This window comes from Eriocheir sinensis, chromosome 33 (assembly GCF_024679095.1).
Source record: "Eriocheir sinensis breed Jianghai 21 chromosome 33, ASM2467909v1, whole genome shotgun sequence".
NCBI lineage: Eukaryota > Metazoa > Arthropoda > Malacostraca > Decapoda > Varunidae > Eriocheir > Eriocheir sinensis.
Genome location: NC_066541.1, coordinates 4,277,170 through 4,292,916, shown reverse-complemented (window position 1 = coordinate 4,292,916; position 15,747 = coordinate 4,277,170). Strand labels below are relative to the sequence as shown.

The 15,747-nt window shown below is 42.4% G+C and overlaps 1 protein-coding gene across 1 annotated transcript; it reads right to left on the bottom strand.

The window, feature by feature from the left end:
- Positions 1-4,261: 4,261 nt before the first annotated feature.
- Positions 4,262-14,570, bottom strand: LOC127006589 (uncharacterized). The gene is made up of 9 exons (XM_050876660.1): positions 14,130-14,570; positions 11,088-11,281; positions 10,470-10,600; positions 10,064-10,154; positions 9,656-9,809; positions 7,927-8,087; positions 7,489-7,671; positions 6,824-6,908; positions 4,262-6,618 (listed from the first exon to the last, which is right to left on the bottom strand). The coding sequence occupies exons 1-9, from the start codon at positions 14,305-14,307 to the stop codon at positions 5,048-5,050; spliced, it is 2,748 nt and encodes a 915-aa protein (XP_050732617.1). The 5' UTR covers positions 14,308-14,570; the 3' UTR covers positions 4,262-5,047.
- Between the last annotated feature and the right edge of the window lie 1,177 nt (positions 14,571-15,747).

Sequence of the window (15,747 nt, the reverse complement as noted above, 5' to 3'; positions counted from 1 at the left end):
GCGCCCCGCACCGAGCATAAGGCGATGACGTGAGAAACCTGTTACGTCCGGTTCTGTGTATTTAATTTTTACCCACCCTTAACTAACCATCATAGAAAAGTATATATTATTGAACTGAGCCATCTGATTGTCACGGGTAGAGAGTGGTGAGATTAGAGCTGTGTGTGTGTGTGTGTGTGTGAGGTGGAGAACGTTGGGAAAGGCCTTTGTTCTAATGATTGCAGGGGAAGGATGATAATTTTTAGGCCCCACACTGAGCATAACGAAAGCCTCTTGTTTAGTTATCTCTGGTCCTTGTATAATTGATCATTTAACCCCCCCTATATATTGCTATACAGTCGAGTTAATTGTTGGATGTCGTATCGTAATTTGCATATATATAGTCAAATGTTTAAATTGTGTTTTATAGAATATATATATATATATATATATATATATATATATATATATATATATATATATATATATATATATATATATATATATATATATATATATAAGTAAGTTTAACCAATTAACCCTGCAATGGCTGTATTCTTATTAGACGCTTTCTTATTTTCCATCAATCATTTCGATCGAAAGGCCATTGCAACAAAAAGGTTATATATAATTAAAAGCGTACTACGTCCCTGTATGAGTGTTTCATTACATATGGTGCAGAAATTTTGTCAAAGTACTACAGCAGGCGTCATAAAACTACCTGTGGAATTAAATGTCCACAAATCCTACGATCAAAAGTCTTGTGAAATATATACGTACGCCTATTTCATTGAGCGCCGAGATATATATATATATATATATATATATATATATATATATATATATATATATATATATATATATATATATATATATATATATAGGTTTATTGACCTACCCTTGCGCAATGTTGCCTGACACACACACACACACTGAGTAATGCACATCCTCGGCCTCTCATCAACACTCCGTCTTCTTGATAGTCACGACATGCGTCACCCAGAGAGCGGTGTACCACATTAATTATGTTGACAATGACGAGTAAGTTAATTCTCTGTAGGCATATATATATATATATATATATATATATATATATATATATATATATATATATATATATATATATATATATATATATATATATATATATATATATATAAACCACACAGCGAGATAATCCTCTAATCCTTAACAACACTCAGGTTCATGTATCATTCCACTCTGCACAAAGCTCATTCTTTTTCGAGGCCTCGATCACGCTAAATTTCGCTTCTGCATACTCTTATAAAGCTCGATCGAACTGTTTTCCCGTCCTTGATCTTGGCAGGAGATAACGCGTATCTCTTCCATCACTTTTTGAATCGATTATCATGCAGCTTAACAGCAAGCTAGCAACAAGTCAGCCACAAAGAGAAATGTCATATACGGGAGATGCTGGTGGAGCCGGTGGAGTGATCGACATGCCGGTCCCTAAAATGCTACTTAATTAATTGACTTAAATTCGCTCAACTACCATCTGCTGTGAAGTCATCTGTAATGTTCCTTTCCGATACGAGAATTAGCCTACAGCCTGAAGGGACTTTGTGAACAGTCTGCCATGCCCTGTCAAGAATTGATGTTACGTCATAAAGGGTGAGGTAAATGACACCCTAAAGTCACGTATGTACAGACCAAGAGAAATAAATATGTTAGCCTGCATTTCACAATAACACACAACACACACACAAAAAAAAAGACGGTGATTAAAAAGAATCCCCCGGCCGGCCCCCGAGCTAGGAAGTATAAATTAATACACCATCATGCATCTAAGCTAATATATTATCCTGAAGACCATATCCTATAGCTTAACAAGAGTTACAAGAAATCGCCACCTCATCAGTGCTTGAGGTGGGGCCCCTGAGGTCTCAGGTCAGGCATGCACTGGCATCAGCGGAGCCCCCACCCCCCAGCAGAAGGAAAGAATGTTTACAAGCAGTCTTAACTGTTTGGGCAGCGGTCTCAAACACGTCTCATTCACTTTAATTATACCTTGCCACCACCTGCTTCTCCTTCCAACATTTATAACTAAACATGATGCGGTTCCTTCCATCGTGTTCGGTATAATTTGAGGAGTCTAGAATCCCACGTATAATTGTAAGAATTGGTAGTTTTTGTCAAAGTGACTTTGGTTTTTGCTATGTGGCTGCAACATGTGTGCTTGCGTGCGCGGCTATGCAGCGTTCTTGTCGATTTCCAGCAATCCCTGACTCACCACTCTGCCCTCCCCCGCCTCTCCCGCACTCGATCCTCGTGATCCGGAAGAACAAGAATCTAGTCATGCTGATGCAGGCAAACCTTCCCTCCCTATAATGTCATTGCCTGAGTCACTTTTTTTTTCCTCTGCCAATGCTAATGCTAATTATGAACTTTACATTTCTGCCCGAAATCGACTAAACAAAATTCTTTTCATTAATAAAAATGTCAAAACCTTGCGTTCTCTAACTCTTCCCGTGACTTCTGGCATCTAGCCAAAAACATCTCCTCCAACTTCACTTCTTCATCTTTCCCTCCACTCCTCAGTCCTGACGGCAAAACTGCCGTTTCATCTATCTCTAAGGCTGAACTCTTCTCGCAAACTTTTTCTAAAAACTCCACTCTGGACGATTCTGGGCATATTCCTCCTACTCATCCCCCCTCTGACTCCTTTATGCCTGTTATAAAGATTCTTCAAAATGATGTTTTCTATGCCCTCTGGCCTCAATCCTCAGAAGGCTTATGGACCTGATGAGTGCCTCTATTGTCCTTAAAAACTGTGCCTCCTATTGCTTTACTTTCTTGTCTATTCAAAGCTTTTGAATCAATCCGGAAGATTCAAAAGCACCTTTCCACTTCTGACCTTCTATCTGATCGCCAGTATGGGTTCCGGCGCTCTTCTACTACTGGTGATCTTCTTTTAACTGACTCTTGGTCATCCTCTCTAGCGCTTTCGTGAACTTTTGCTATTGCGCTGGACATATCAAAAGCTTTTGATAGGGTCTGCACAAATCTTGCTTTCTAAACTACCTCCCACGGTTTCTATCCTTCTTTAACAGTGGTGTCCCACAGGGTTCTGTCTTTTCTGTTGTTCATTGATGATCTTCTTTCCAAAACGAACTGTCCTATCCATTCCTACGCCGATGATTCCACTCTGCATTATTCAACTTCTTTTAATAGAAGACCCACCCTCAGGAACTTAACGACTCAAGGCTGGGCTGCAGGAAAAGCTTAGCCCCAGACCCTATTATTATTATTTCCGACAAGAAGAACCTGGTGTCCTTCAACGCCTCAAAACACAGTTTCTCCACCTATCCACTGACACAATCTTCCAAACAACTATCCTATTCTTTGACAACACCCAGCTATCACCACACTCAACGTCTATCCATAACTAACTCAAATCTCAACTGGAAACTATCTTATATCTCTCTTTCTATCAGCTTCCTTCCTCGAGGCTGGGCGTTGTAAATTGCTCCGCCAGTTCTTCTCCCTGCACAGTTGCTGTCCATATACAGGGCCTTGTCCGCCCTCAGATGGAGTATGCATCTCATGTGTGGGGGGGCTCCCACACAGCTCTTTGACAGAGTGGAGGCAAATCAGCTCTCCTCCTCATACTGATAGTCTTCACCTCTTAAATTCGCCGCAATGTTGCCTCTCTTTATCTTCTATCGATATTTCCACGCTGACTGCTCTTCTGAACTTAAGAGTTAACCAGCATCTTCACTCTTTCATCCTCACGCTGGTAAACTCTGGAACAATCTTCCTTCATCTGTATTTCTCGACTTGAACTCTTTCAAGAGGAGGGTATCAGGACTGACCTCTCCAACTGACCCATCTTTTCGCCACCCTTTTTGTTTCTTTTTAGGAGCAGCGTTTTTTTTTTTTTTTTTTTTTTTTTTTTTTTTTTTTTTTGTGTCTTTTGAGCTGTAAAAAAAAAAAAAAAAAAAAAAAAAAGCCAGGCCCCGGGGTGTAAGGGCGAGGAGCGGGCAGGATGCGGGGAAGGAGCCGGCAACACCCGTACAACTCACGAGGAAAGGAATTTGTTTTACCTTTAAAGCGTCGTTATCGATGCTTGCTTACTTTCCTCATGGTCCTTCTGTAGGCAGGTAGTTTGGGAATATGGGTGTAACGTGATGTTTCCACATGGTTCAGTATCTTAATTTTCTGATGGCAGACGTCAACGCACAGGTGTGTTGTCAATGACACTCAAGGTCACTACGTAACTGCAAAGGTCCTGCATGAAAAGGAGCACTGAAAATTTCACATATATTATTTTGAAATTTTAATGAAACCGTTTTGATATAAAAATATCACCTGCCCCTGAAGCACTTTGGAGTTGTGTTAAATTGTTGAAGGGATTTACTTATGTACACTGCCCATGTGCTTTTGATCGAAGCTGTAATAAATATTACGGCAAAATCTGAAATTATAAACTGATGGATAGTTTTAAATTTTAACAATTTTTTTTAGTCAATTGAAAACATACAACTCAGTGATACTACCTTTTGAGTCCTAAATTATCCTGACAGTCAATAAATGAACATTTCCAACAAAAACTGATGTTAGATCTGAACCATTCAGGGCATCAGCAAGCAAAACTTAAAATATAATCAATATGAAACAGGCATTGCCTCAAAACTATACATTAAATTGGCATGTACTACTACAGCATCCCTGCTCAACAGAACACACTATGTAAACACATAGTCAGATATTTACATTCAATGAAGCTCATTTAAAGATCTAGTTGTTTGAAGACAAGTGGAAACTTCACTTATCCTGAAAGATCACCAGTAAGACCAGCATAAAGCAACATGATAAATAAGTCAGATGTACAGACAACTACTATTCCTTAATTGCATTGTGGCTTAGCATTACCTAGAAGGCTCTCAACCCATTCAACTCACATTATGCAACCTTTAAAAATTGAAAAAATGACCCAAATAAAAAGGACATGGTTGCTCTATCAAAATATGCAATGAGAATACCTTCTATGTACTGAAAACACTGTGGTATTGAAACCTGAAGAGGAAAATCCATCACCTATCAGTACTCAAGCATTCACTCCAGAGGCACTAAAGACCCAAGCATAAAGCCTGTAAGCACCACTCAGGGGATACCAGTACCAGCGGGCTTGATCATGGCACTCACTCTCCTCGGCCCCGTCCCTGTCCTCACGGCTGCTCTGAACACTCCTCACACTCTCCTCACTCTTTGCCTTAGCTTCATCTCTCTCAGAGACAGAAACCCACCCAAGGCTAACTATATAAATGACATGTGCGAGTAAAGCGTTATTTTGAGCATCAGAAGAGGCTTTGTTTTCCTCTGCTTTCCCAGTGATAACATTATTTACTGTATCCCTCTCCTGCTTACTGCCACTATCCCCTGTCTCACCATGTACATTATTTACAGCATTTACAACGTTCCCTAACTCATTTGTGAAGTTCCCTGATTCATTGTTCGTGTCATCTGCCCCTTCACTTGGTTCTCCATCAGGCCACGTCTCCCCGGCTGAGTCTGGTGGAGGCGGGTCTTTACGGATTTGTGGTTCCTGACTTACTCGCTTCCTTCTACTCTTCTTGCTGGTCTCTGAGTCTGCTGCGTCAGGTGGTTTATTGTCCTCATTGGAGCCTCGGTATTTCCCATCTTTCCGCATATGAGTTAAGATAGAGAATATGTTAGACAAATTGGTTGGATTTGAGTTCTCTGTGGTACTGTCTCCATTTTCTTCTTTGGAATGAGTTTCCGAGGCCCCTTCCAGCAACATTTTCCCAGTCCGCATGTCCTTGTCAGCCTGCAGGACATATCTCATGGCCTCAAACAGCATCTCCAACTGTGTGAGGGTTTTTTCATCGATGTTCATGTGTTGATAGCGGTCCCGGGTTGCCAACTCTTCCATGTGTTGTCTTGAATGTTCCCTTCTCAAATTTGCTTGTTCATGAAATGACTTCAGTTTGTGCCTCAGCTTCCACAGTTGCTGCAGAATGATGCCTTGCTTTCCATTGTCACTCTGCATCTTTTCATTCAGCTCCTCAATCTTTCTTAACAAAAGTGTTTTCTTTTCCAGGTCAGGAGCCACCACCTCCATGGCTTCTAATAAATCAACAAACACTTCCTTGCCACCAACATTTACATGGAGGGACATGTCGGACATGGTCTCTTCGGATGTATCTGAAGGTGAGCTGGTGGATTTATTGTTACTGACAGAGGAACCTTTTTCATTATGAGTTTCAAGATCTGTACTTGTGATGCTCAGTTCCTCCTGCATGTGTGTTTCTTCAGTCTTGCTGCATTCACCTTCATTGATGCCTGAGCCTTCCACGGCAGCAGAAGTAATGGCTAAAGTAACAGTTCCTGGTTTTATATCTTGACTTTTATCATGCAAACTCTCCTCACTTAAAATTTTAACACACTTATCAACCACTGCTACAACTTCAGTGCTTGATGGTAGCACTTTTTCATCACTTGGCAAACTAGGTTCAGGCAGCTCTTCAGGGGCACCTTTACTTCTCTTAGGGTAGCGCAGCACATCTGGCAAGCTGACATACACATCCTCACCCTTCTCATGAATGGACTGGAGGTGCAGCGCTGCTGTGTGTAGTTTTTTCAAAAAGTTTGGGAACCCTGAAATACAATGTTGTCATTACTATCATAACTTCACTTCCTGCACCAGTAAAGAAAGATTGGTGAAAAAAATATGCACATCAAGAGCAGCATTTACATCAGTACTAATCAACAAGCTTATCTTCATGCAATAAGCACACCAGACAACAAGATACATTCATTATATCCACTGTGCCATAGACGTGTATTTGGGGTGAAGTCTTACCTGTCACAGCAATGAAGTTTGTGATGGCCTGTGGCAAGCTGGTCCCCGGGTTGTCAAAGTAGGTGAGTGTGTACTCTATACCTGGCTGCAAGATGGAAAAATAGCCTTAGATATTGTCTGTTTCTATGGCTACTCTCCCCACTACTAAATATCTACTAGTTATGATGAAATATTACCAAGGGAAATAGGCTACAATGCCTATTACAGCTCCAAAATAAAGGTTTCTCTCCCTCTCTAATTTCTCCTCAATCTGTTCCCTTTTTTCTATCTCCCGCTTTTCCCCATCTCCTTTCCTCGCCTACACTTGGGCATCCACGCCATTTCCCTTACTCCTACTTCCTTATTTTCTCTCCCTCTGCACCATCATCACCTTACAAATCATCCATTTCAAGCATAGCTCCTTCTTCCATGATTCTCTCTTTCTCTCCCACCTTCTTCATTCCTTACTCAGTTTATCTTACATTTGCAGCTAAAATACCAAACCCTAACACACACTACAATGATAAGGAACAAACACAGGGAACAAAGACAAAACAATCAACTTCCCACACCCACACCACACCCTCATTCCCTTCCACAGTTTATCTCACATTTCTGGCTAGAATACCAAACCCTGACACACCACAATGAACAGAAACAAACACAAAACAGCCATCTTCCCACACCTGGTCCATGTCATCCTTTGCTCTTATCACCATGGTGGACCAGTACTCGTTGACGCGGTGGACCCCCTTCTCCGGTGGCAGGAAATCCGCACTCACAGCCTCACTCACGATCACAACCTCTTTCTTCTCCCTGTCCACCCTGAACCGCCTCTTGAACACATAGTCTCGGTTGGCAAAGAAGTGCTGGAAGGAAGGAATATTGTGGTAGGTCAGCATGAACACTGGTAGGTGAGCATAGTCTTAGCATTGTATGTTGCAGCAAGTTAGCATGGTTGTCTTAGGCATGAACACTGGAGTAGATCAAAAGTAATCCTATACATCTGGTGCCTGATGTTAAAAAACTGCTACATTGGAGGGAAAATGCTGAAAATTTCTTATTACAACAATTTACTTCTTAGAAATGGTAATAAGATTAACAACACTGTCTGTAAAACTAACAGGGAACTTGACCAGCCAGTAGAGCAGATCTGAGTTGGAGTCTTCATGGGAGTCCAGCACCTGCAGTTCTAAGGCTGTGTCATCCCAGTCAGTCCTGTAGCTGCTATTGAGCTGCACCTCCATGAAGGAACTCAGACTGACATCATCGTATGTCCCATACACTGTATGAGATTAATAATTAGACTTTTCATCTTATAATATATGAAATGTAAGACAAGTTAACAATTGAAATCAATATTGAAAAGGCCTTAGTTATATCTATGTATGATTGTATCAACACATAAATGTTCCAGGAGAACTATGTATATATGCACTTATGATTTTCTCCTAATGAATAGCAAAACTCATTTACTTGGGATCACACAGTATTAAAGACAACTTACTTATAAGTACTCACATTAACCCTTCAAGCGCGGGCTTGTTTTGCCGTGCCTGTCCTCCTACACAGGCATATTTAAGCCAAAACATACCTCACTTCAACCTTTTATATCTTCACTTTTACTTACCTCACAAGACTGCATAAAGTATCATTGTAAAGTACCAACCTTTAACCCTTTCATTGCTAAACGCTCACAGCGAGCGGTAGCGCATTTGCTGGTACTGCTCAATGCTCGCTGTGAGCTCCAGCTGCACTCAAATCTCCCACGCATGAGAGTGTTCCAACACTATTTCTCACAACATAGGATTACCAATTCAGTGGGTTTTCCACTAAATTTGTTGAAAAATAATATCAGCCTAGCATGGAAAATCTACGGACGAGTAACAGGTGGATGTTCTTGTCCAATATAGCGGCATTTTTGCATAGTTTCACCTATTACCGGACTGATTCTTTAACCAAATAGTTGTAAATTTTGCAGTTGGCAATACTACCTTGCCAGCACCTCATGGAGAGATGTCCACAGTTGCCTCAATATGGCTGACCACCGTGCACGCACTGACATAAGTGTTCACAGGCAACACCCCCTGCACGTGCATGTACATTCACAGGAGAGGCATACATACCCGAATCCTATAGATCTTGGCCTCCTCTTTCCAATGGTGTTTTTGGTTTTAGCTGTGATGAATAGTTTTTGAGATACAGAGGTTAAAAGAGATCCCCTGTTGGGCTGCCAGAGTGCACCTGGGGGAATAGTCGCTTCCTCGCCATGCACAGCGATAGGGTTAACTGTCCTTTGGCGTTAATTTGAAGACTATATAACCAATGCTAGAGCGAGTACGGAATATTGAAGTAGGATCACTGAAAACACGTTATTATAGACAGTTTTCCACCCCTAGTGGATTTCCTTACTATGATTTAATAATAAAAAGCACAACTTTTATACAGTTTATGTGAAACACACCCAAAAAAACTTTATGTCTGGGCATTCCTGTTGCCCTTATTGGGTGCCAAGGTCAAAGGGCCTCCATCTTGTGGATGAGATTCATTGAAAGGTGAGAAGAGGTGGGATGTCTAGCAAACATCTTCTCAAAGGTAACACAAGGCATTCACTGACCAATAATTAGTCAAGTGGGCATGTTTGGGGTATTGCTTGAAAGAAAACGACATGCTTACTCTACTTCATCACAAACAAATTCAATTTGACAGAGCGCTAAATAAAAAAAAAGCCTTGTCGACTATTGTCGACACCCGCGTTTTGAGCCCAGGCACCAGCTGTCGACTAGTGTTGACACCTGCACTGTAAGGATTAACACAGGAAACATGCTCTTAAAACACAAACATCCACCTTACCCTTATAGGCAAAGAGGTGGTTGTAGACAGGGTGTCTCTGCCGCCACACAATGTGGTGTTCCCGCTCAATGAAGGGCCGCCAAGACTCATACTCCTGAGACTCATTAACATAGCCCAGGCTGCCGCTACACACACAGTAGTCCACATCAGCCATCTGTCAGGCCATCGATATTGTAATGGAACTTTGAGGACATGCGTTTTTCACCAATGTTTCAGAAAATTATTTCATATTTTTTAAAGAATACTGCTTATAATGTTTTGCATTTTAATAGTAATGAAGAAACACCTACATGGCATTGAATATTTGAAAATCGTAAAGGGTCAGATAAACAGTAATAGCTGTGACTAGAAAGACACAAATGAATCAGTTAACTTTTTCCTTAACCCATATGGAAAAAGCTTCATTACCTTCTGGTCGATGATTTGCCTCTTTCCGCACGTGTGACACTCCACAGTGGCCCGACACAGGTCACCCACACTCTCAAGATCTTTGGCTGACCTGCAGGAAAATAAATAACAATGTAGAAGTTTCCTTCCCTCTTTGAGGTTTTATTATTCTAAACTCTCATCAGTCTACTAAAAAACCACTATTTTAAATTATATTTCTTATAAGAGGGTTGTTAAAATGAAAAAGAAACAATGATGTTAACAATACAAGATAATGACAAAAATAAGTGTCAAACTACAGGCAAGAAATCCATCCTATATATATTCTGTGTGTTGGAAAAATAAATCCAGTCTCAAAATTACTTCAAAACATAGATTTCACACACATGACGATCAAGTCACCCTCACAGCAAAAGCATGACCTTACTCCTGGAGGGACTCGCTGGGTATCTTTTCCTGGTCCCAGTTGAAGTTGGAGAAGCACACAGCTGAGAGGAGGAGGCGTCGGCTCTTGGATGCCAGTGTACGGCGGAGGCTGGCCAGCATGCTGCGAGCCGCCTGTGGGAGAGGAAGGTAGTCAATGAATATTAGCTAAGTTACCTTTACTAACTATGAGTATAGGCTAGTCAATAGTTTGACCTATAGTTTACCGAGCTCTTTGGTATATAACTAAACAGAACCAACGTCACTGCCAGGTTGCTCAGAAAATAAGTACATTACATCAACTTTACCAAGTGCTGATCACTAAATAGCTTTATCTTGAATTATATTCTAATGGAGGTATACAATCTGCAAGAATCCTTTAGTCACTTTGATTTATGTATTTGGTTTTAGCAGTTCTTAGTAGCACATATAAGTGGGGTTTCCAGCTATGAACACTATCACTGTAAAACTATGAACACTATCACTGTAAAACAATGTCATTTTATGTGTGTGTGGAACATCACCAGCTTTTGTACATCCATGGGGTCCCGGAACCATATATCAGACGATAAGGTGGGCTGACTGCACTGCCACCCCTCTTTCCCTCCCTCCCTCTCATTACCTCTTCTCCCCAGAGTCGGGAGTATGCTGAGTAGAGTTGGAGGGCGCGGCGCAGCTTCTGAGATGTGTGCACCTCAGACTGGCGGGCAATGGTACACAGCAGGTAGCGGACAACTTTCCTGGCCTGCTCCAGCGTCTCACCTTGGCCCTCATGCCCCAGTAGCAGCACCAGAAGATGCCGCAGACCACTCATGCCTTGAGAGGTTATGAAGCACTCATTATCAGAAAGAAAAGAATAAACATATACATTATTAAACTTTTATAATAATGCTCTGGCACAGCTAGGCACCTGTTAGGACTTCTAACAATGGATGTGAAGGCCTCCATCTGAATACAAACAATGGTACTTACCTTTTGGGGCTCTCCGACTATGTCTAACCTAAACTAACTAATAATTTAGACCCGCTAAAATAGAACACTCACTCCATAAAATTGATAGCCTAGCCAAACAAAATTAACTTACTACAGGCAACACCTGTTACAAACATTCACACATTAAAAATTTGCTTTAACAAAGATCCCATCTGACCAGCCTTCACTCACTTACCAAATGCCAAAGTGCACATAAGAAAATTTTTCCTGTGGTCAACTTTAAGTCAAACATGCTCTCTGTCAGTTGATTTCTGCCCACCACCCACTTCCTCCTACTGCCACAGTTATCCCCTGCCCTGTTCCACCAAAGTTACAATAACAGAGAAAACACGCACCATTCACTTTCATCCAAACATCCAAAACAGTACAGCACCTCACAGCATCATGTGCAGCCCTGACACCCTGTGTCAATAATGATATACCTCTGTTAAAGATAGTTGATTTACTTAGCTTTAAATTTTTTTAAATACATGAGCAATTAATCTAGAACGGAAAGGGGAAAATAAACTTTTCATTGCTGAGGATCAAACCTAGTACCAGTAAGATGGGAAACCATCACTCTTAACCCCCTGGACTTGGCGTTGTAGGGTGGGCAAGGCGACGCACCCCCGGCGTATGATTGAGTGATTGACTAACCAGTCAGCAGTAAGAGGTAAACACCAGCTAAGCAGCACATTGTCAACAGTGTTACTTGTCATCTACTAGTCAGTTGTATGTTACATTGTAGATGTAGTTGAAACTTATGGTTTAAGGAGTCATAAAATACACAAAAATTGATTCAGGGTGAGTAAAAAGGAGTTAAGTGGATGTGGGAGAAATCAGTTCTAAAACCAAACTCCATTTAACCCATATTGTAATATATTCACTCAGTTAAATTTTGCCAAGTGAATATTTATTTCAGGATTATAACCCATTCATTAGGCGGGGGTCACCTGTACCATCAAATTCATGGCAAGCCTCACTAAATTGGTAACCTGGTACGATGGTACCAAAGGTTAATTTAAAAAAAAATTCTCATTCTAAATTAAATACTTTTTTTTCTGATAAGTTTTGGCATGCTTTTCAATTCATTAATCTGATCTGTTTCAATTGCTAATCACTATATTTTCATTTTTGACCACTCCCCCCCTGTAACTTGAATAAAGGTAAAGTTGGAAGGATACACTATATAGCTGCATGTGGTCGAGGTGTTAATTTCCGTTGCACTGGCCCTTGAGCATTTGGTGGGTGGGTGTCCCAGTACCTTGAGACACAGGGCTAGTGTGGCATCCAAGTTACCACAGATTACCCTCCCCACATACCCATTTATCAACCAGCCCAAAAGGGAGGCTGAACAGCTGGGTGAGCTGCAAGTTGACTGCTCAGTCTGAGACTTGAACCCAGGCTCATGGACAGGGCCGGCCCAAGCCTCCATGGGGCCCTAAGCGAAATTGTATTTGGGGGCCCCCTAAGTAAATAAACAGGTAGACAATGTTCTTACAATATATTTTTTATTGCTCTTGGGGGCCCCCTTGTGGCCTCGGGGCCCTAAGCCACCGCTTACTTCGCTTATGCGTCGGGCCGGCCCTGCTCATGGATTCATAGCTAGGCAAGCTAACCACTTACCTGAGCTAACTCAAATTTGGGGAAAGTTATCTCCTATTTGAAATGGGACTGAAAACGAATCCTAACTTTATCTGCTAAGTTACATTGGTGATCTCTTGTTTGGAATACTGGTTAAGCTTCATTTTACATTTCTAAGTTTTTGATAAGATGTATTTTTCTACAATTTTGAGAGTAGAAATTGAATCAGCATACATCAGAGCCCCACAAATACATTTTATTTGAAATATAGGCATAAAAAAAGAATCTTATAAAATAACATAAGTATCTCTGAACTGCTTGTCACTTCCACTCTTACATCTTGCCTAGTCTTGTCTTCTGTCTCAAATCAGTAGGTTACTATTTATTTTAGCATTAACAGGTTACTATTTGTTAGGTTTACAAGGGGTTCTGTTGGTTTAAGAAAACTCAGGGTGGCACTGTGTGGGTTAGGTGGTGGCCTTGTAACATCCTCAAATTCAACTTTACCATACATCGAAACAACTTCAGCATGTCATGAAAGATGCAAACTTAATCCAGAGCTGGAAAGGGTTTTACTGGCACTGGGGATTAAACCTGCGACTGGCTAGACGGGAGAGCCACTCCTTAACCAGTCAGCAGTGAAGGTACCCTGCTGGTGGAGTGAGTTCAGGAGACTTTTTGCATCAGGTGGGCCAGTCACTACAGCCTTGCTCCACAATCTTGAATAGACTGCAATTATGGACCTTACTTTCTACATTTATCTAAATGTCCAAGATATTGATATAAGCTGATTCAATTTCTCTCAAAACTGTGGCAAGTTACTTCCCCCCCAAAAAATAATAATAATAATAATAATAAATTACCAAAATAGGTTTAACCATTCCCACCTTTTTAAAGAGATTTGCAATTTGTTCTTTTACTACAACATGCAGGCAAACTTATTCATTTATTTCTATTATTATTTTCAGGAGGGAAGTGCCTACACAATTAGTGAACACTGGTTAGTTTCCCTGACACTGTACGGTGCACTTATGAAATCTTGACAAAACATCTCATTGATGTTTTCAGCCTCTTGGGCCAGCCCTTGCACGAGGCACCGCAGTATTACCTTTCCTCTTGGCCAAGTGGAGAGAAGGACCGGGCCTGCCGGGGGTGGCCGGCGGTCCCTGCCCGTGCCTCAGGCCCCCAGCTCTCACCCCAGCAGGAGGCCGTCCCCCCAGGCCCCTCAGGCCGCTGCAGTAGGCCCTCATCTGGCCGGGCCATGGGCCGCCCCTGACCACCAGCATGCTGGGCCCGCTGACCCCGGCCTGACCCGCTCTTTGCGTCGCCGGCTGATGGCACTCACGTCAGCCTCAGCCTCACACACATGTTACACAGCCCGGCAGCCCCCGTGTGGCGCGCCCTCATGAAACGAGCAGGACGCGACGCCAGGGAACACTTGTCAGCGGGCAGGAGGCGTGCAGGACGGCGAAGAGCACGGCGCGGCGCAGCGGGGCCTCTTCTTCCTCTTCGGGGCGCGCGGCCACAACAACACACACACACACACACACACTCTCGCTAAGCCCAGCCCCCCCCCCAACGGCCCACCAGAGTACAACCGCCTCGTGATACTTTATGATACTTGTACTGCATAAGCTACACTTATTAACAGTAATCAAATACCAGCAGGACAATATCATTGCTTACGTGCCCCTATATTGGTGAAATTACACTGTGGTACACTATAGGGACAGGATCTTGAGGATTTTAAAGCAACGGCATGCATGATACAATTTTTGATTGGAGTATCTATTTGTCCGCCTATTTTAAAACGAAGTTGTATTGTTGTGAGAGTTCGGCGCCTCGGCGGGTGCGAGCCACTGCGAGGTAGAACGTGCAGGCAGATGTGATCGAGCCTTGGCAACAGTCGGGGTTCAGTACCCAGTATAGGCCAGGAAAAGCAGCTAAAATATATTTACAGGTAATAAGCCCAAGGAGACTGTCTATAGGCTGTATACATATATACTTTCTTTGGTGAAGACCGTGGAGACTTTAATATTATCTCCTTGGTTAACTAAGAATGCTTTTTTTCATGAACAGGCTGCAAAATTATGCGTACACACGTACGTGATATCTAAGTCTATATTTATAACAAGTCAAGTCACTCTGCTTCAAAACTGCGACCGGTACGCGCAGGGGGCGGTTTGGGGGCGGAGCAGCGGGATGACGTCACTTGGAGCCAAAAAAAAAATACCCGCCAGTTCAGGGGTGACTAAAGCTGGGGCCGTATGTGCACTCTGGATGTGCATGCCATTCTCGCCTTCTTTCACAGCGCGTTCAGGCAACCCACTGACGAAAAAATATGTCTTTTTATTGTGCTATTGTAGTGCTGACTTGCCTGATGGGCGAGCCTCCCATAACCCACGTGGCCAATGGGGTACCTCTTTGGCCGACTGGTAAAGGAGTGGCTCTCCCGTTACGCTGGTCGCGGGTTCGATCCCCGGCGCCGGCAAAACCTTTCCTTGTCTGGATTAATTTCTCGTGTGTTTCGTTACACGCAGTGGCCGTGTGGGAGTGTAGTAAAGAGCAAATTCAGGCGTTTCACTGGTGGCAAAGCGGTGGCATCCTCTCCTGTGGTTCTGTTGTGTCTCCCCGAAGGGGTAACAGGTAGTGATGGCCCATGCTCTCCGAAGTTCATAGAAAATGTGAACTCAACACACATAAATTAATCTAAATGGGAATGGGGA